Source organism: Salvelinus alpinus, chromosome 36 (assembly GCF_045679555.1).
Source record: "Salvelinus alpinus chromosome 36, SLU_Salpinus.1, whole genome shotgun sequence".
In the NCBI taxonomy this organism is placed as follows: domain Eukaryota; kingdom Metazoa; phylum Chordata; class Actinopteri; order Salmoniformes; family Salmonidae; genus Salvelinus; species Salvelinus alpinus.
This window is the reverse complement of record NC_092121.1, coordinates 779247-800831: the sequence shown is the minus strand read 5'-3', so window position 1 is coordinate 800831 and position 21585 is coordinate 779247. Positions and strand designations below refer to the sequence as shown.

The 21585-nt window shown below is 44.8% G+C and overlaps 1 protein-coding gene across 2 annotated transcripts in view; it reads left to right on the top strand.

Annotated features, from left to right (window-relative positions):
• The window catches only part of LOC139565328 (GEM-interacting protein-like), a 40019-nt gene extending 24006 nt beyond the window's left edge, over positions 1 to 16013 (top strand). The window contains exons 7-20 of one of the 2 annotated variants that reach the window (XM_071385553.1): positions 219 to 326; positions 964 to 1044; positions 1263 to 1427; positions 1625 to 1762; positions 2207 to 2397; positions 2709 to 2836; positions 3033 to 3128; positions 3675 to 3835; positions 4113 to 4289; positions 4443 to 4580; positions 6015 to 6208; positions 12444 to 12777; positions 14399 to 14501; positions 14905 to 16013. In XM_071385553.1, coding sequence (XP_071241654.1) covers positions 219 to 326; positions 964 to 1044; positions 1263 to 1427; positions 1625 to 1762; positions 2207 to 2397; positions 2709 to 2836; positions 3033 to 3128; positions 3675 to 3835; positions 4113 to 4289; positions 4443 to 4580; positions 6015 to 6208; positions 12444 to 12777; positions 14399 to 14501; positions 14905 to 15620 — 2730 coding nt within the window. In that variant the 3' untranslated portion in view covers positions 15621 to 16013. The remainder of the gene's footprint in view (positions 1 to 218; positions 327 to 963; positions 1045 to 1262; positions 1428 to 1624; positions 1763 to 2206; positions 2398 to 2708; positions 2837 to 3032; positions 3129 to 3674; positions 3836 to 4112; positions 4290 to 4442; positions 4581 to 6014; positions 6209 to 12443; positions 12778 to 14398; positions 14502 to 14904) is intronic. The other variant, XM_071385554.1, reaches the window with a different exon arrangement.
• Positions 16014 to 21585: the final 5572 nt, after the last annotated feature.

Below are 21585 nucleotides of genomic sequence, written 5' to 3'. Positions count from 1 at the left end.
CACAACAAAATGTTGAATAGGTCAAGGGGTATGAATACTTTCTGAAGGCACATGTACAGTATTGCATAGAAACATATTATTTCATTAATTTCCCCACTCTCTCTACATATTCTCTGAAATACTGTATATCTAATATCTCTAATATAACTGAAATATATCTATAAATAACGTTTTGAAATTATATCTATGACCTGGTTCTTACTGTGCTGTTGTTACAGGACATGATGCCTCTGCAGTACATCTACACCATGGCCCTGGAGCACGATGTGAAGACCAGCCAGTCTACTAAACAGACATCAGAACTGCTGCAGCAACGCTGCTACCAGGTACGACCGACCGACAGACAGACAGACAGACAGACAGACAGACCGACAGACCGACAGACAGACAGACCGACAGACCGACAGACCGACAGACCGACAGACCGACAGACCGACAGACCGACAGACAGACAGACAGACAGACAGACAGACAGACAGACAGACAGACAGACAGACAGACAGACAGACAGACAGACAGACAGACAGACAGACAGACAGACAGACAGACAGACAGACAGACAGACAGACAGACAGACAGACAGACAGACAGACAGACAGACAGACAGACAGACAGACAGACAGACAGACAGACAGACAGACAGACAGACAGACAGACAGACAGACAGACAGACAGACAGACAGACAGACAGACAGACAGACAGACAGACAGACAGACAGACAGACAGACAGACAGACAGACAGACAGAGAGAGAGAGAGAGAGAGAGAGAGAGAGAGAGACCGACCGACCGACCGACCGACCGACCGACCGACCGGCAGGAGAACTGCTGCCAGGTACACTGACAGACAGACACAATTAGCAAGCCTATTCAATGTGTCAAACATTCCTGTATGCAAGAAAATGTGGAATAATATGTAAAGTTTTTAGTATGATGTGGTTAATCCTACGTCTTAATCCTGAAGGCCCTGGCATCCAAGAAGAATGAGATTGATAAGTGGCGCAGGGAGTTCAAGGAGCAGTGGTCCAGAGAACAGAGGAGGATGGTACGTGCTGTTTTTTTTTAGACGCTACTGTGTATGTGCACTCACGTGCGTGTGTGTTTTAACAGCTTCTCCCATTGATCAGAACATTGCGTTAACTAACAACGTTTCTCATTGGTCTGAACAATGTGGTAACAGCTTCTCCCATTGGTCAGAACAATGCGGTAACCGCTTCTCTAATTGGTCAGAACAATGTGGTAACAGCTTCTCTCACTGGTCAGAATGAGGCGGTGGCGGCTCTGAAAAAGGCTCGTCAGCAGTACCTGCAGCGCAGCGAGGACCTGGAGAAGACCAAGGCTGTGACGGCCAAGGCCGGGGACGAGCTCACAGCGGGACACAAGACCCTGGACAAGAGGAGGAAGTCACGTGACGACGCACAGTCAAAGGTGTGGTACAGCGGGTCCAACCGCCATATGGGGTTCACGGAAACATATCCCACTCTTTATGTTTACATTTATTTATTTTTGAAAATTATGATTGTTATATTTTTTGTCATCATGTGACTCACTGTGCCTATCTCCCTCTTTCTCTCTCTCCCTCTCTCATTCACCCCCCCCCCCCCCCCCCCCACCCCTACAACCAGGTGATGGAGGCAGAGATGCAGTACAGACAGTGTGTGTGTGAGGCCCAGGACCACCAGGACAAGCTGGAGAGCTTGAAGGAGAAAATCATAGTTCACACCCGCAAACTCATCTGCCAGGGGGACACTGTGCTCAAGGAGGTGGGTGTCAAAGCCTATTGGAGATAGAGATATTCCCTGTGCTGGATGCAACAAGTGGAGTGCATAATAGGGATAGTGATAGCATAAGGGTGGGCATAAGAGTAAATAGACTCAAGGTAAGCAGTCAGCAGCCGTTTCAATTAGTCTTTTAAGACTGTCAATGCTTTTGATTTAAACAATCGCCCATACAACAACAAAAAACATATTCAAATATGGTCCAGGTCTCCTTTTCTAATTAATATAATAAATCCCATATAGCAGATCATTTTATCCAAAGCAACTTAGTCATGCGTGCATACATTTTACATACAGGTGGTACTGGAATTTAACCGAATATGCTGGCGTTGCCATGCTCTACCAACTGAGCTACAGAGGTATCTTGAGCTCAATGGGATGAATCATTTTCTAATAATTCATTTTATCATGTACCTCTACCACCCCTAGGCCACAGTGAACATGTTCTACTTCCAGCGTCAGCAGACGGAGCCGGTTCCCCTGGGCTACCACAACCTAGAGTTGACCTGCAGGCCGTGTGAACCCGGGGAGCCCTACCTGCTCTACATCTTTAGGAAGAGAAGCCAAGAACAGCCCCTACAAACCTTCACCTTCCAGGAGTTTGTCCCTCAGAACAAGAGGTATGGACGGATGGATGATTTGTCCTGTTCTTGATAGGCTACGGCTCTAATGGATGATGCTGTTTGTCCCATTAGTGCCTATTGTCTTATATTTAGAGTTGCTGTCAAGATTTTATTTGGAAATGTTAATTGTGTGTGTGTGTGTGTGTGTGTGTGTGTGTGTGTGTGTGTGTGTGTGTGTGTGTGTGTGTGTGTGTGTGTGTGTGTGTGTGTGTGTGTGTGTGTGTGTGTGTGTGTGTGTGTGTGTGTGTGTGTGTGTGTGTGTGTGTGTGTGTGTGTGTGTCCCCGAATCTGTGTGTGGCACCACCAAGTGGCTGTCGTAAGACCAGCAACCCCAGCTCTCTACAGGACTCCTTCTCCCTGCCTGAAGAAAGCCTGGTTAAACGTAAGGGTGACAGTGAGAGCATTGGAGGCAGTCTGGAGTCTCTGTCCAGCCCAGGTAAGCCTGTGTGCTTCATTTGACACATTTCATTTAATCATGCTCAGAAGATTGACCGATCATCAAACATCGATGTCATAATTGGTAGTGGAGAGAAATAATGTGTTCGCTAGGAAGCTTACGGGAAACTCACCTTGTCCTGTTTGTCTGGTCTCTCCTCCTTCTTTGTGTGTCTTACCCACATTGAACCCTGTAGCCCATGGCAACAGGAGGCTTCCTAAAGCCCCCTCCACAGGGACAATGTCATCAGACGACCTGGATGAGAGGGACATAGGCACCGTCCTGGAAGGAGGTGAACGTCACCGTCATCACCTAGCTCACACAACAGACACCAACTAATGGCTCTCTATACGTAAATTCTCCTGCTGAATTCCGAATCTACCCCTAACCCAGTGTTCTCCAAACTCGGTCCTCGGCACCCCGAAGGGGTGCATATTTTGTTTTTTGCCCTAGAACTACACAGCTGATTCAGATAACCAACCAACTCATCATCAAGCTTTGATTATTTTAATCAGCTGTGTAGTGCTAGGACAAAAAGAAACGTGCACACCTTGGGGTCCCCAGGACCGAGTTTGGGGAACGCTGCCCTAACCCCTACACCCTAGCCACTCCTGTAGATCTGAGAGAGATTAGATAGATCTAATCATTGTGGCAATTGCTTCTTGTCTACTGATTGGCTAGGTGGAAATGTTTCCATATTCTTCCACTTGTCCAATCCTCTCAGGTCTACAGGAGTAGCTAGGGAGTAGGGTTTGTTTAAAACTAGGGGTAAATTTGGTGGGTAGTGTTTCCCACCGTGACTGAGTATGACTGAGTCCTGTCCTGTGGTTCCTCGTAGATTGTGGGGACTCCACTCCAGAGGGGAACGGTACGGCGGGGAAGGTACGGACTACGTCCCGAGCCGCACTGACACACCGACTCAGGAAGATGAAGAGCAAGATGGTGAAGTGCAAACAGTGTGACAATTACATCGTGGTCAACGGCATCGAGTGTGAGGAGGTGAGAAAGAGGAGGAATAGAAGGAGAGAGTAACAACTGACAGACATTTATGTGGCAGCCTCTTTAATGACTAAAGTATAACATTATTGCCTGATTCACAGTCACACCATAGAGCCTGACCGATGCCAAGCTGAACTGAGCTGTACTGGGCTGGTTTGTTTCGCTATCCTCCATAGTGGCACCAGCACAGTATGGCTCAGGTTGAACCAGGTATATAGGGTGTGATTTGAGCTGGTTTGCTAATCCATGTCCTCGGTCCCGCCTGCCGTCTCTGTAGTGTGGCGTGGCGGTTCATAGGAAGTGTCTGGAGGTGTTACAGCATGAGTGTGAGAACAGGAAGGGCGTTCTGTTTGGGGTGGGTTTCTCCCTGTTGCCCCGGGACCGGCCTGACGAGGTGCCCTTCGTGGTCCAGCGCTGCACGGCCGAGATAGAGAGCAGGGCCCTCACTCTACAGGTACTGTATTAACCTGGATGTAATATGGCTTAGAGTAAGTACTGAAGCAAACAGTAAAACTGTTTTGCAGAGGCGACAGTACAGTGCCCTTATCTCAATCCTTCTTGTTTTCTCTTTCCCTCCCTCCCCCCTCCATCCATCCCTCCCACCCAGGGGGTGTATCGTATCAGTGGGTCGAAGCCTCGCATCCAGAAGCTGTGTCAGGTCTTCGAGACCCAGAAGGACCAGGTCGACCTCTCTGACCTTTCACCTCATGACGTCACCTCAGTCCTCAAACACTTCTTCAAGGAGGTACTTCACCGTTTCCCAGAAAACAAAGAACACTGATATTACAGACAATATACTGTAGAGCCAACGATACAGTTAATACAGACAATATACTGTAGGGCCAACAATATAGTTAATATAGACAGTATACTGTAGAGCCAACAATATAGTTAATACAGACAGTATACTGTAGAGCCAATGATACAGTTAATACAGACAATATACTGTAGAGCCAACAATATAGTTACAGACAGTATACTGTAGAGCCAATGATAAAGTCAATACAGACAATATAGTTAATACAGACAGTATACTGTAGAGCCAATGATACAGTTAATACAGACAATATACTGTAGAGCCAACAATATAGTTAATACAGACAGTATACTGTAGAGCCAACAATATAGTTACAGACAGTATACTGTAGAGCCAATGATAAAGTTAATACAGACAATATAGTTAATACAGACAGTATACTGTAGAGCCAACAATATAGTTAATACAGACAGTATACTGTAGAGCCAACAATATAGTTAATTAGTTAATACAGACAGTATACTGTAGAGCCAACAATATAGTTAATACAGACAGTATACTGTAGAGCCAATGATACAGTTAATACAGACAATATACTGTAGAGCCAACAATATAGTTACAGACAGTATACTGTAGAGCCAATGATAAAGTCAATACAGACAATATAGTTAATACAGACAGTATACTGTAGAGCCAATGATACAGTTAATACAGACAATATACTGTAGAGCCAACAATATAGTTAATACAGACAGTATACTGTAGAGCCAACAATATAGTTACAGACAGTATACTGTAGAGCCAATGATAAAGTTAATACAGACAATATAGTTAATACAGACAGTATACTGTAGAGCCAACAATATAGTTAATACAGACAGTATACTGTAGAGCCAACAATATAGTTAATTAGTTAATACAGACAGTATACTGTAGAGCCAACAATATAGTTAATACAGACAGTATACTGTAGAGCCAACAATATAGTTAATACAGACAATATACTGTAGAGCCAACAATATAGTTAATACAGACAGTATACTGTAGAGCCAACAATATAGTTAATACAGACAATATACTGTAGAGCCAACAATATAGTTAATACAGACAGTATACTGTAGAGCCAATGATACAGTTAATACAGACAATATACTGTAGAGCCAACGACACAGCTAATAAAGACAATTAAGAGTCGAATGGACATGCACTGTTATTTAAACTCTCACACAAAGCTCCCCTTCATGATTATGCCAACATATGAGTAATATGGACATATCTTAACTCAGGATTTCCCTTTTAGTGAACATCATGTGGTACACTTGTCAGTCGATGCATCGAAGCTAATAAGTATTTATTATTATTATGTGTTAATAACAATCTATTGTTATTATTTATTAGAAATAAAACCATCTTTATCCTCAGCTTCCAGAGCCGCTGTTGACCTTTGACCTGTACAATGACTTCATCTCGGTGGGCAAGGAGATCCAGCGTCTCAGTGGGAGGGAGGCGACAGCTGAGATAGTGGAGGACCTCACATATAGCCTGAGAGACCTGCTGGGGAGACTGCCCCCATACCGCTACTACACACTGCAGCATATGATGCGTCACCTTCACAGGTACTACGCTACTACACAGTGCACCATATGATGTGTCACCTCCACAGGTACTACACTACTACACAGTGCACCATATGATGCCTCACCTTCACAGGTACTACACTACTACACAGTGCAGCATATGATGCGTCACCTCCACAGGTACTACGCTACTACACAGTGCACCATATGATGCCTCACCTTCACAGGTACTACACTACTAATCAAATCAAATCAAATCAAGTTTATTTTATATAGCCCTTCGTACATCAGCTAATATCTCGAAGTGCTGTACAGAAACCCAGCCTAAAACCCCAAACAGCAAGCAATGCAGGTGTAGAAGCACGGTGGCTAGGAAAAACTCCCTAGAAAGGCCAAAACCTAGGAAGAAACCTAGAGAGGAACCAGGCTATGAGGGGTGGCCAGTCCTCTTCTGGCTGTGCCGGGTGGAGATTATAACAGAACTATGCCAAGATGTTCAAAATATTCATAAGTGACAAGCATGGTCAAATAATAATCATGAATAATTTTCAGTTGGCTTTTCATAGCCGATCATTAAGAGTTGAAAATAGCAGGTCTGGGACAGGTGGCGGTTCCATAACCGCAGGCAGAACAGTTGAAACTGGAATAGCAGCAAGGCCAGGTGGACTGGGGACAGCAAGGAGTCATCATGCCCGGTAGTCCTGACGTATGGTCCTAGGGCTCAGGTCCTCCGAGAGAGAGAAAGAAAGAGAGAATTAGAGAGAGCCAAGATTTTCAAAATGTTCATAAATGACAAGCATGGTCAAATAATAATCAGGAATAAATATCAGTTGGCTTTTCATAGCCGATCATTAAGAGTTGAAAACAGCAGGTCTGGGACAGGTAGGGGTTCCATAACCGCAGGCAGAACAGCTGAAACTGGAATAGCAGCAAGGCCAGGCGGACTGGGGACAGCAAGGAGTCATCATGCCCGGTTTGCCGTGACGTATGGTCCTAGGGCTCAGGTCCTCCGAGAGAGATAAAGAAAGAGAGAAGGAGAGAATTAGAGAGAGCCAAGATTTTCAAAATGTTCATAAATGACAAGCATGGTCAAATAATAATCAGGAATAAATATCAGTTGGCTTTTCATAGAGAGAGAAAGAAAGAGAGAACGAGAGAATTAGAGAGAGCATACTTAAATTCACACAGGACACTGGATAAGATAGGAGAAGTACTCCAGGTATAACCAACTGACCCTAGCCCCCCGACACATAAACTACTGCAGCATAAATACTGGAGGCTGAGACAGGAGGGGTCAGGAGACACTGTGGCCCCATCAGAAGAAACCCCCGGACAGGGCCAAACAGGAAGGATATAACCCCACCCACTTTGCCAAAGTACAGCCCCCACACCACTAGAGGGATATCTTCAACCACCAACTTACAATCCTGAGACAAGGTCGAGTATAGCCCACAAAGATCTCCACCACAGCACAAACCAAGGGGGGGCGCCAACCCAGACAGGAAGATCACGTCAGTAACTCAACCCACTCAAGTGACGCACCCCTCCCAGGGACGGCATGAAAGAGCACCAGTAAGCCAGTGACTCAGCCCCTGTAATAGGGTTAGAGGCAGAGAGTCCCAGTGGAGAGAGGGGAACCGGCCAGGCAGAGACAGCAAGGGCGGTTCGTTGCTCCAGAGCCTTTCCGTTCACCTTCACACTCCTGGGCCAGACTACACTCAATCATATGACCTACTGAAGAGATAAGTCTTCAGTAAAGACTTAAAGGTTGAGACCGAGTCTGCGTCTCTCACATGGGTAGGCAGACCGTTCCATAAAAATGGAGATCTATAGGAGAAAGCCCTGCCTCCCGCTGTTTGCTTAGAAATTCTAGGGACAATTAGGAGGCCTGCGTCTTGTGACCGTAGCGTACGTATAGGTATGTACGGCAGGACCAACTCGGAAAGATAGGTAGGAGCAAGCCCATGTAACACTTTATAGGTTAACAGTAAAACCTTGAAATCAGCCCTTGCCTTAACAGGAAGCCAGTGTAGGGAAGCTAGCACTTGAGTAATATGATCAAATTTCTTGGTTCTAGTCAGGTCTCTAGCAGCCGTATTTAGCACTAACTGAAGTTTATTTAGTGCTTTATCCGGGTAGGCGGAAAGTAGAGCATTGCAGTAGTCTAACCTAGAAGTAACAAATGCATGGATTAATTTTTCTGCATCATTTTTGGACAGAAAATGTCTGATTTTTGCAATGTTACGTAGATGGAAAAAAGCTGTCCTTGAAACAGTCTTGATATGTTCGTCAAAAGAGAGATCAGGGTCAAGAGTAACGCCGAGGTCCTTCACAGTTTTATTTGAGACGACTTTACAACCATCAAGATTATTTATTACTGCTGAATTTATTACTGCTGAAGTGAAAGCCATCCTCTCTTGGGGAATGCTGCATTTTAGTTAGCTTTGCAACAGTATCAAAAATAAATTTTGGATTGTTCTTATTTTCCTCAATTAAGTTGGAAAAGTAGGATGATCGAGCAGCAGTGAGGGCTCTTCGGTACTGCACGGTACTGTCTTTCCAAGCTAGTCGGAAGACTTCCAGTTTGGTGTGGCGCCATTTCCGTTCCAATTTTCTGGAAGCTTGCTTCAAAGCTCGGGTATTTTCTGTATACCAGGGAGCTAGTTTCTTATGACAGATGTTTTTCGTTTTTAGTGGTGCAACTGCATCTAGGGTATTGCGCAAGGTTAAATTGAGTTCCTCAGTTAGGTGGTTAACTGATTTTTGTCCTCTGACGTCCTTGGGTAGGCAGAAAGAGTCTGGAAGGGCGTCAAGGAATTTTTGTGTTGTCTGAGAATTTATAGCACGACTTTTGATGCTCCTTGGTTGGGGTCTGAGCAGATTATTTGTTGCGATTGCAAACGTAATAAAATGGTGGTCCGACAGTCCAGGATTATGAGGAAAAACATTAAGATCTACAACATTTATTCCATGGGACAAAACTAGGTCCAGAGTATGACTTTGGCAGTGAGTAGGTCCAGAGACATGTTGGACAAAACCCACTGAGTCGATGATGGCTCCGAAAGACTTTTGGAGTGGGTCTGTGGACTTCTCCATATGAATATTAAAATCACCAAAAATTAAAATATGATCTGCTATGACTACAAGGTCTGATAGGAATTCAGGGAACTCAGAGAGGAACGCTGTATATGGCCCAGGAGGCCTATAAACAGTAGCTATAAAAAGTGATTGAGTAGGCTGCATAGATTTCATGACTAGAAGCTCAAAAGACGAAAACGTCTTTTTTTTTTGTAAATTGAAATTTGCTATCGTAAATGTTAGCAACACCTCCGCCTTTGCGGGATGCACGGGGGATATGGTCACTAGTGTAACCAGGAGGTGAGGCCTCATTTAACACAGTAAATTCATCAGGCTTAAGCCATGTTTCAGTCAGGCCAATCACATCAAGATTATGATCAGTGATTAGTTCATTGACTATAACTGCCTTTGAAGTGAGGGATCTAACATTAAGTAACCCTATTTTGAGATGTGAGGTATCACGATCTCTTTCAATAATGGCAGGAATGGAGGAGGTCTTTATCCTAGTGAGATTGCTAAGGCGAACACCGCCATGTTTAGTTTTGCCCAACCTAGGTCGAGGCACAGACACAGTCTCAATGGGGATGGCTGAGCTGACTACACTGACTGTGCTATTGGCAGACTCCACTAAGCTGGCAGGTTGGCTAACAGCCTGCTGCCTGGCCTGCACCCTATTTCATTTTGGAGCTAGAGGAGTTAGAGCCCTATCTATGTTAGTAGATAAGATGAGAGCACCCCTCCAGCTAGGATGGAGTCCGTCACTCCTCAGCAGGTCAGGCTTGGTCCTGTTTGTGGGTGAGTCCCAGAAAGAGGGCCAATTATCTACAAATTCTATCTTTTGGGAGGGGCAGAAAACAGTTTTCAACCAGCGATTGAGTTGTGAGACTCTGCTGTAGAGCTCGTCACTCCCCCTAACTGGGAGGGGGCCAGAGACAATTACTCGATGCCGACACATCTTTCTAGCTGATTTACAGGCTGAAGCTATGTTGTGCTTGGTGACCTCTGACTGTTTCATCCTAACATCGTTGGTGCCGACGTGGATAACAATATCTCTATACTCTCTACACTCACCAGTTTTAGCTTTAGCCAGCACCATCTTCAGATTAGCCTTAACGTCGGTAGCCCTGCCCCCTGGTAAACAGTGTATGATCGCTGGGTGATTCGTTTTAAGTCTAATACTGCGGGTAATGGAGTCGCCAATGACTAGGGTTTTCAATTTGTCAGAGCTAATGGTGGGAGCCTTCGGCGTCTCAGACCCCGTAACGGGAGGAGTAGAGACAAGAGAAGACTCGGCCTCAGACTCCGACTCGCTACTCAATGGGGAAAACCGGTTGAAAGTTTCTGTCAGCTGAATGAGCGACACCGGCTGAATGAGCGACACCGGTTGAGCATTACAACAGCATTTCCCTCCAGAAGCCATGAGAAAATTGTACTACTACACAGTGCAGCATATGATGCGTCACCTCCACAGGTACTACGCTACTACACAGTGCACCATATGATGCCTCACCTTCACAGGTACTACACTACTACACAGTGCAGCATATGATGCGTCACCTCCACAGGTACTACGCTACTACACAGTGCACCATATGATGCCTCACCTTCACAGGTACTACACTACTACACAGTGCAGCATATGATGTGTCACCTCCACAGGTACTACGCTACTACACAGTGCACCATATGATGCCTCACCTTCACAGGTACTACACTACTACACAGTGCAGCATATGATGCGTCACCTCCACAGGTACTATGCTACTACACAGTGCAGCACTATGCTCCCACCCATTCAGGACATCTATTCAAAATGGTGCCTGAGGAATGCCTGCAGCATCATCAAGGACCCCACACACCCCAGCCACGAGCTGTTCACTCCCTTACCGACAGGCAGACGGTATCAGAGCATGAGGTCTGATACCAACAGGCTCAGAGACAGTTTCTATCCACAAGCCATCAGACTACTGAACAGGACTGACCACCTGCTCTGACTCTCCACACCTTAGCACACATGCACGCCCACACAGACATACACACATGCACGCCCACACAGACATACACACATGCACGCCCACACAGACATACACACATGCACGCCCACACAGACATACACACATGCACGCCCACACAGACATACACACATGCGCGCTCACACAGACATACACACATGCACGCCCACACAGACATACAAACATGCACGCCCACACACGCACACACAGTACATTCATTCTACACACCCATCACAACTGCTGCTAGCAGACTCTTATCATGATGCGTCACCTACACAAATACTACTACACACTGCAGCACATGATGCGTCACCTACACAAATACTACTACACATTGCAGCACATGATGCGTCACCTACACACTGCAGCACATGATGCGTCACCTACACAGATACTACTACACACTGCAGCACATGATGCGTCACCTACACAAATACTACTACACACTGCAGCACATGATGCGTCACCTACACAAATACTACTACACACTGCAGCACATGATGCGTCACCTACACAAATACTACTACACACTGCAGCACATGATGCGTCACCTACACACTGCAGCACATGATGCGTCACCTACACAAATACTACTACACACTGCAGCACATGATGCGTCACCTACACACTGCAGCACATGATGCGTCACCTACACAGATACTACTACACACTGCAGCACATGATGCGTCACCTACACACTGCAGCACATGATGCGTCACCTACACAGATACTACTACGCACTGCAGCACATGATGCGTCACCTACACATATACTACTACACACTGCAACACATGATGCGTCACCTACACAGATACTATTACGCACTGCAGCACATGATGCGTCAACCTACGCAGATACTACTACGCACTGCAGCACATGATGCGTCACCTACACAGATACTACTGCACAATGCAGCACTTGATGCGTTACCTACACAATTAGCAAACCTGGTTGTTGTCGAGATGGCTCAGTGAACCATGCTCATAGACTTGTGTTAGCTCCCCAAAGTTATTCCTCTGCTTCAGCTCACTGGGAAAACACATTATTGTGGCGTGCAGCAGAACGGTCGGTCACATGGTCATAAGAGGGGTGCTGGGCCCTCCTCCAGATGTTTTTTTTTTTACCATCCTCGATCCTCTCTTTTCTTCACTCATTTCACATTCTCTCTCTCTCTCTCTCCACAGAGTATCAGAGAACTACGAGGAGAACAAGATGTCTCCCAGTAACCTGGGCATCGTATTTGGTCCGACCTTGCTGCGTCCGCTGGTGTCTGTAGACGTGTCCATGGTGGCCCTACTGGAGACCACCTACCAGGCCCTACTGGTGGAGTTCCTCATCACACACCACCAACACATCTTCGACGCTCCACCTCCCGCCCCCACCACCCCCCTCCCTGACACCCCTTCCCGGGCGACGTGTTCAGGAGGGGCCCAGAAGACGGTTGCAGGGGCTGACCCTGGCTCTCAGTACCCCCCCGCTGGAGGAGCCTCGTCCAGAGAACGCCCCCGCTCTCTAGAGGTAAGGGACACACTGAGGGTGGATTACATTGTGTCAGACAAGCTCAATCAAGTGCAGCTTAAGTATTTGAATTCAACCATAACATTTGAACCCAGGTCTGGTTAACAGATGGGTTAACCCTGGGCTGATAGACAAATATATACTTTTCAAATACTTTTCATATACTATACTGAAGTTCATTTAAATACAGATTTTCTCCAATGTTTTTCAAGGGTTTGAATAGGAGGGCAATGTTAACCTCAATCAAACACTTAATTTTGAATCTGAGGCCTCTTGATCACACGTCTGGCAGCTGTAGGTTTGTCAGCCAGTGATTGGTCCTCGAAGTCTAAGTAACATTGGGACGGCTCATGATGCCCTACAGTCAGACCTGGGTTCAGATACTATTAGAAATGATTTCAAATACTTTCACCAGGCTTCATTGAGCTTGCCTGCCGCAATAGTACCAATATAATAGCCACAGCCCATCTGCCCACCCAGGAAGGCTAGAGCAACTACTCAAAGTATTTGACAGATTTCAAATAGTATTTGAACCCAAGTCTGCCTCACAGCCAGGGTTCATGGAGTTCAGCCTCAGCCTGCTGCCTTGAGCTGCTTTCCTTCCTGTTGCTTCTGTTACCTGTTGTTGTCTCAAAGGGGTAATCTGTGATTCAAACAACAAGAAAGAGGTCACTCCAGTCACTTTTTTTGGTAAACAGCTGAGGGATGGGGCTGAAGAAATGTAACTAATAAGGCATTTATAACTAATATTCTTCAAGAGTCAATGGCTATATCATTTATTCAAATTAAAAGTCCCAAAACAGATGTACCAATCCCAGATTGCCCCTTTAATGCTCCTGGCTCGCCATGCTGTGACTCTGCTGTTGCCAACCCGGAAGGGATTACATGCTTTTTTTGTGAGGCTTAACATAGTGCAACATTGGGATGTGTGTGTATGTATGCTACCTCTGACTGGACTCTGATCTGACCCTTTCCTGACCAGATCTACCCTGGCTGGGTTTCAATACTGGTCAATGGCATCCTCTGTGAAATATAGCCAAATGATTGTCAAATTCTTCCTGTTCTTCCTCCTCTATTGTACAATTACTTTGTTTCCTTTCTCCTCTGCTTCATTACCACTGATAGGCCAAAGGACTGGGTACTGTGGAAACTGTAGGTTTCATGGGTAGGAAAGGACATGAGGAGAGGAAGCAAGTTAAAGCTATTGAGACACAGCCCTAGCATTGGTGTTCTTGGCCACTAAATACACAACACTGACCACTGGTAAATACTGGGAGGTGTGGGGGTGGAAGAGAAGGTTAGTGCCCTGCCCTCTACATGTGACTTTGGAGTTGTTTAGGAACACAAGGAATTTATCAATTTTTTTGCCTGAAAAATTGAACTAGGAGAACAAGTGACCAGGCAACTTGATTTTATCCAATAAGAATAAAAATCCCTTTTTAATGTATAGGCTACTCAACATCCACAATTTACCTGCCAATATCTCTTTAATCCACAGGGGGTCACTTTCTAGACCTAGAGCTATAGTATGTATCTCGCTACAGCATTCCATTCCCACACTTCCTACCCCAAATATCTGGTGTCTATTCCCCAAAACTTAGAGTTTCTGTCATTTCAACAGACTCGCACAATCAAGAGAGACTTGAGTGAGGGTTATATATCTGACAAGTCGTCGTCCAATGAGGCAGTGGACCAGCTCAGCCCTGAAGCCAATGAGAGAGCAGGTAGGCGGGATGTACTTTAGTATCAGAGGAATGATTGGATTAATGGGTTTTGTTGTTAAACAAGTGGGCTAGAGGACTTTGCTGTTCTTATCTGATCTGTCATTTCTTTACATAACCTTTCTCTGCTACCATCAGATATTTTGTCTGCTCGCTGCTCACTGTTTATGTCATGTTATAGCGCCCTCTGCTGACTTGACTGTAGGCATTTTCTACTTTCTTTTGCCAAAATTCAACAGCCTCTCAAAAGCAAGGCTAAGCTCACACATGTTATGATAGAAAGAGACAGAGTATTTACTTTGCCAAGCTAAAAGTGAAATACAGTGGTTAATCTGTGTTTCTCTGGTTTGTCTTATTGTCTTATTGTCGCCTCTCCTCCCCTCTCTCCTCCCCTTTGCTTCCCCAGTCGTGGCTGTGAGGGGGGCATCAGCAGAGGCTGCTGCTCTGGGTGATCTGGTGGGGGGTCCAGAGCCAGGGGACTCTCCCTCTGTGGGGACCCAGCCACAGAGCCACTTCAGTAGGCAGCCTGTCAAATACCAGCGCCAGCCCACCCCGGGTCTCCGCCGCTCCGCGGGCACTACCAGGGCCGGGCAGCTCGGGGAAGAGGAGGATGAAGAAGAGGAGGATGAAGAGGAGGAGAGGAGGAGAAACCAGTCGAGGAGCAAAGACAGCAGTCGTAGCCCCTCCCCTGACCCTGGTAACCAGAGAAGGAGAAGCCTTCGATTGGAGCTCCCCCCCGAGACCACCGCCTACCACCTGCTCAGCCAGGCTGGAGGCCGCTCACCAGAGAACCAGACAGAAAGAGAGAAGACACGCCCATATGAGGTTCCACAGGGCAGGCTGCGGGCGGGGACAGTGGTAGTAGAACCCTCAATAGCTGAAACAGCAGTAGCGGCAGGAGCCAATCCGACACCGAGCACCGGTGCTCAGGAGGCGTGGCTTAGAAGTCGGTTAGCCACATTGTCTCAGCTTAACGTGAACCAGTCCAATAACAGTCAGGGGTGGGTGGGTGAGAGGCGGAGACAGGGCGGAGAGGAGGGTCTGAGTGGCCCGGCCCAGAGGATCCTGTCAGGACTGAAGCTCAGACGCAGCCACTCAGGACTGCAGCAACACTTTGTCTGAGGAAGGATGAAACTTTAAACCATAGAATTGGAATCACATTCGAGAATGGACATTCCTCATTCAAATCAACGTTTTGTGACTGGCAGGATTCTATTTCTATGGTTAAACCCATAGAAGGGATGAATTGTACTATGTAACTTCAAATGTTTTTTACAAATACAGTGAAAAATTACATCCGCTCATGATTACTCCAGAATACTCATAAATACAGAACATACTAACATACAGTACCAGTCAAAAGTTTGGACACACCTACTCAAGGGTTTTTCTTTATTTTTACTATTTTCAACATTGTAGAGTAATAGTGAAGACATCAAAACTATGAAATAACACATATGGAACCATGTAGTAACCAAAAATGTGTTGAACAAAATATATTTGATATTTTTCAAAGTAGCCACCCTTTGCCTTGATGACAGCTTTGCACACGCTTGGCATTCTCCCAACCAGCTTCATGAGGTAGTGACCTGGAATGCATTTCAATTAACAGGTGTGCCTTGTTAAAAGTTAATTTGTGGAATTTCTTTCCTTCTTAGTTTGTTTGAGCCAATCGTGTTGTGACAAGGTAGTGGTGGTATACAGAAGATAGCCCTATTTGGTAAAAGACAAAGTCCATATTATGGCAAAAACAGCTCAAATAAGCAAAAAGAAACAACAGTCCATCATTACTTTAAGACATGGTCAGTCAACCCGGAAAATGTCAAGAATTTTTAAAGTTTCTTCAAGTGCAGTCACATAAACCATGTGGACCGACACAGGAAAGGAAGACCCAGAATTACCTCTGCTGCAGAGGATAAATTCATTAGAGTTAACGGCACCTCCGTCTGCAGCACAAATAAATGCTTCACAGAGTTCAAGTAACAGACACATCTCAACATCAACTGTTCAGAGGAGACTGTGTGAATCAGGCCTTCATGGTTGAATTGCTGCAAAGAAACCACTACTAAAGGACACCAATAATAAGAAGAGACTTGAAACGTGAGACGTGAAAATTCCAGTCATGCACACTGTCTTCAACAGAAACCTAACTGAACCAAGCGGGCAGGGACCTACCTGAGTATGTCCAATAGAAACTCTTGTAGGACTTTATAATAACTCCACGTAATAAAGAATTTGTAATGGATTAGTAAATAGTTTATTCATCATTTATTAATCATTACTCCATTCATAAGATGTTTAATATAGGTCATTTAAACCATTTAATAATCATTAGTCTTTTTGCGTGGCCTCATCTAAAGTGTGTGCTATTTACACTTTATAGGTACTTTATAAATGTTTTGAGTGACCAGTGTATATTTTCACAAAAAAATTGACATGCCATTGGTAGACAGTCCAGCTGTACCTGATGCTCCTTAAGGTCTGAAAATAGCCTAGAATATACAGTATCAATGGTAAAAGAACAAGGACACAACACAGGATGTTTAAAGGTCCAATGCAGACGTTTTTATCTCAATATCAAATCATTTCTGAGTAACCTTAAAATGGTCAAAAAGAAACAAAAAATAGCTTTTTAGCAAAGAGAAATTTCTCAAGAAAGAATTTTGCTAGGACTGTCTGGGAGTGGTCTGGGTGGGAGGGGAAACCTAAAAAACTACAGTAGCTGTTATTGACAGAGAGGTTAGGAACTCTTTCTTAATGGTCTATTAACTAATTTACCGCCAGGCAGGCCAAAACTTCATCAATCAATTTTATTTTATATAGCCCTTCGTACATCAGCTAATATCTCGAAGTGCTGTACAGACACCCAGCCTAAAACCCCAAACAGCTAGTAATGCAGGTGTAGAAGCACGGTGGCTAGGAAAAACTCCCTAGAAAGGCCAAAACCTAGGAAGAAACCTAGAGAGGAACCAGGCTATGAGGGGTGGCCAGTCCTCTTCTGGCTGTGCCGGGTGGAGATTATAACAGAACTATGCCAAGATGTTCAAAAATGTTCATAAGTGACAAGCATGGTCAAATAATAATCATGAATAATTTTCAGTTGGCTTTTCATAGCCGATCATCAAGAGTTGAAAAACAACAGGTCTGGGACAGGTGGCGGTTCCATAACCGCAGGCAGAACAGCTGAAACTGGAATAGCAGCAAGGCCAGGCGGACTGGGGACAGCAAGGAGTCACCACGGGCGGCAGTCCCGACGCATGGTCCTAGGGCCCAGGTCCTCCGAGAGAAAGAAAGAGAGAAGGAGAAAATTAAACTGCCAAAACTTCATCACACCAAAACAGGCAACAAAAAAAAAGTAGAAGGTCTTACACTAAAAGGGCATTATCATAATTTCCACAATTTCACAGTATTATTCCAACCTCATATTGTGGAAATATATATAAAACACAGGAAAATCTAGTGTTTGACTGCGCTGGGCCTTTAAGGAAATATATCAAACATTTTATTCACGAAAACTGTTGTAAAACAACTGTTGCAAGGACATGAGGAAAAGTTGTAATGTAGAGGTCTGCACCAGACTGATTTATTCATGTCGCTCCCGCCCTCACCCGCAGCTTTTCACTGCTGGCTTTCTCTCCGACTCCCACCTGCTACTGCAAGAACTGATCCCAAACCCAACTGCAGTCCCGCAATGTTCTTTTAGGCTTATGTGAAGCAGCTCACTCCACCCTGTCTCCCACGGGAATGCAGCCCTCTATTGTAATGTGAATGTTTTGCTAATGTTGTCAACCTCGGTGGTTCTCTCTATTCCTCCATTACTACCGATAGGCCTATGTGATTGAGATAGATATGTTCCATGTATGATTTGCAGATATAAATGTTACATGTATAACTTTAAAATGCTTCCAGTGCTTCAGTTTTTTTAACCACAGACTATTTTCACACGGCTTTGTTTGGCGGCACTTTTACTGGGCCTTTAAAGGTAGTAACTCTTTAAACATAATGGGATAATTCAGCGAAGTTATGAATTCAGATATTTGTTTCCCTACCTCGCACGCAGTCTGTAGACTGCTCTAACGAGTGACTGCAATCCACACTTTGGTTTTGGTAGAAATGTCACTGTCATGAAACGCTAATGTTAGCATTTTCAGACAATTAAAAAAAAAAAATGACTCAGCATAGAGTGAGTCTGATGTCACACATCACACTATTACAACAGTGTGACTGTTTTGGAATAAAATGTTCAAGATATTTTAACATCGTCTGTATTGTGTGCTTATTGTTTAACTGTTGGTATGTTCTAGGGGGCATTTTGAAACCTTCAGTCGTAGCAGGAACTTCTAGAATGTCTACCAATGAATGACATGTCCATCTTTTTGTGAGAAATTACACTGGTCACTCAAAGCATTTTTAAAGTATAAATAGCCCACACTTTAGATCAGGCCTTGCAAAAATACTTAACTAATGATTAGAAAATGGTTTAAACAGACCTAAACTCATCAAAAAAAGAAACGTCCTCTCACTGTCAACTGCGTTCATTTTCAGCAAACTTAACATGTGTAAATATTTGTATGAACGTAACAAGATTCAACAACTGAGACATAAACTGAACAAGTTCCACAGACATGTGACTAACAGAAATGGAATAATGTGTCCCTGAACAAAGGGGGGTCAAAATCAAAAGCAACAGTCAGTATCTGGTGTGGCCACCAGCTGCATTAAGTACTGCAGTGCATCTCCTCATGGACTGCACCAGATTTGCCAGTTCTTGCTGTGAGATGTTACCCCACTCTTCCACCAAAACACCTGCAAGTTCCCGGACATTTCTGGGGGGAATGGCCCTAGCCCTCCGATCAAACAGGTCCCAGACGTGCTCAATGGGATTGAGATCCGGGCTCTTCGCTGGCCATGGCAGAACACTGACATTCCTGTCTTGCAGGAAATCACGCACAGAACGAGCAGTATGGCTAGTGGCATTGTCATGCTGGAGGGTCATGTCAGGATGAGCCTGCAGGAAGGGTACCACATGAGGGAGGAGGATGTCTTCCCTGTAACGCACAGCGTTGAGATTGCCTGCAATGACAACAAGCTCAGTCCGATGATACTGTGACACACCGCCCCAGACCATGACGGACCCTCCACCTCCAAATCGATCCCGCTCCAGAGTACAGGCTTCGGTGTAACGCTCATTACTTCAACGATAAATGCGAATCCGACCATCACCCCTGGTGAGACAAAACCGCGACTCGTCAGTGAAGAGCACTTTTTGCCAGTCCTGTCTGGTCCAGCGACGGTGGGTTTGTGCACATAGGCGACGTTGTTGCCGGTGATGTCTGGTGAGGACCTACCTTACAACAGGCCTACAAGCCCTCAGTCCAGCCTCTCTCAGCCTTTTGCAGATAGTCTGAGCACTAATGGAGAGATTGTGCGTCCCTGGTGTAACTCGGGCAGTTGTTGTTGCCATCCTGTACCTGTCCCGCAGGTGTGATGTTCGGATGTACCGATCCTGTGCAGGTGTTGTTACACGTTGCCACTGCGAGGACGATCAGCTGTCCGTCCTGTCTCCCTGTAGCGCTGTCTTTATTCTTTTGGTGTTTTTCAGAGTCTGTAGAAAGGCCTCTTTAGTGTCCTAAGTTTTCATAACTGTGACCTTAATTGCCTACTGTCTGTAAGCTGTTAGTGTCTTAATGACTGTTCCACAGGTGCATGTTCATTAATTGTTTATGCTTCATTGAACAAGCATGGGAAACAGTTGTTTAAACCCTTTACAATGAAGATCTGTGAAGTTATTTGGACTTTTTTGAATTACCTTTGAAAGACAAGGTACTGAAAAGGGGCCGTTTCTTTTTTTGCTGACTTTATATTAAACATTTTATGAATGAGTAATGATGAATAAGTGATGAATAAACTATTTACTGATCCATTATAAATGCTTTATTACATGGAGTTATTACAAAGTGATATCGAAACTTGTTTTCATTGTGAAACGATTTGCTATGGTGTGCACTTATGAATACACACTGTATCTCTAACAAGCCAGGATTGGGCCGGCAACCAACAGCCAGCTCTGGTGAAGAAGTGACTCCAGAACCTAAATATAGCAGGAGAATCACGGTAATAACCCCTTTAAAGAGAAGTCCATGTGTCTCCGCCCCAAATGGCACTCTATTCCCAATAGTACATTACTGTTGACCAGCGCCCTATGTAAAGATTCGGAATAGGGTTCCATTTGGGACACATTCATCCCGATAATGAGGAAGCACTCTCTCTCTTTCTGGAGTCCAACCCTGGCATAGTTACAGACTGCAGACAGACTACTCTCTCAAGGTTTTTAGGGGGGGGGGGGGGGGGTTGTTGACAGTCTCTCTCTCTTCAGTAAAACTTGGACGAGACAAATATGTGCATTTTTTTTGTTGTAAAGATAATCTGGACTGCTCTGAAATATAAGTAACTAACTCGGGACTGCTAAGGAAAATATTTCAATAGAGTGTGAGAGTTGTGGGGAGAAGTATGCTCTATGCAGCATAGCACACACAAATACATAGGCTAGATAGTCTGTCCTCTTACGGTCATAGGGCTGGACAATAAATCTCTGTCTATAACCTCATCCTCTTGATGAATTCTGAAAAAAGTTGATCCCCCTCCAGCTCTGACATGTGTTTCGTGCACTGTTTGTTATTCCCTTAAAAACGTGAATGCCAGGCTTCTACTGATTTTTCTATGTTTTATAGGCAGCTCATTGGAATGCTGTAGTATTTCCATTAATAAACAAATATAAAGATGTACTTACATTGAGCTTCCCTTTTATAATATATTCCATATTAACTAATAACAACTATTTCCACATTTGGATCCATTTGATATGAATTCCAGTCAGATTAATTCCTGTATGGACTTTGTACAAAAGCATTCCATAGAATTCCTGGGGTGATTCACTTTATCATCATGTAAGAACAGTAGGATGGCTATAAGCAACGCGCCTCCACCTCTCTTGCCACACGGTGGCAGTAGAATTCACTGCATGAAAAGTGCAATATTTTTTTTTATCGTTTTTGTTTTTACAAAAGGGGCCAAACGATAAACCTTA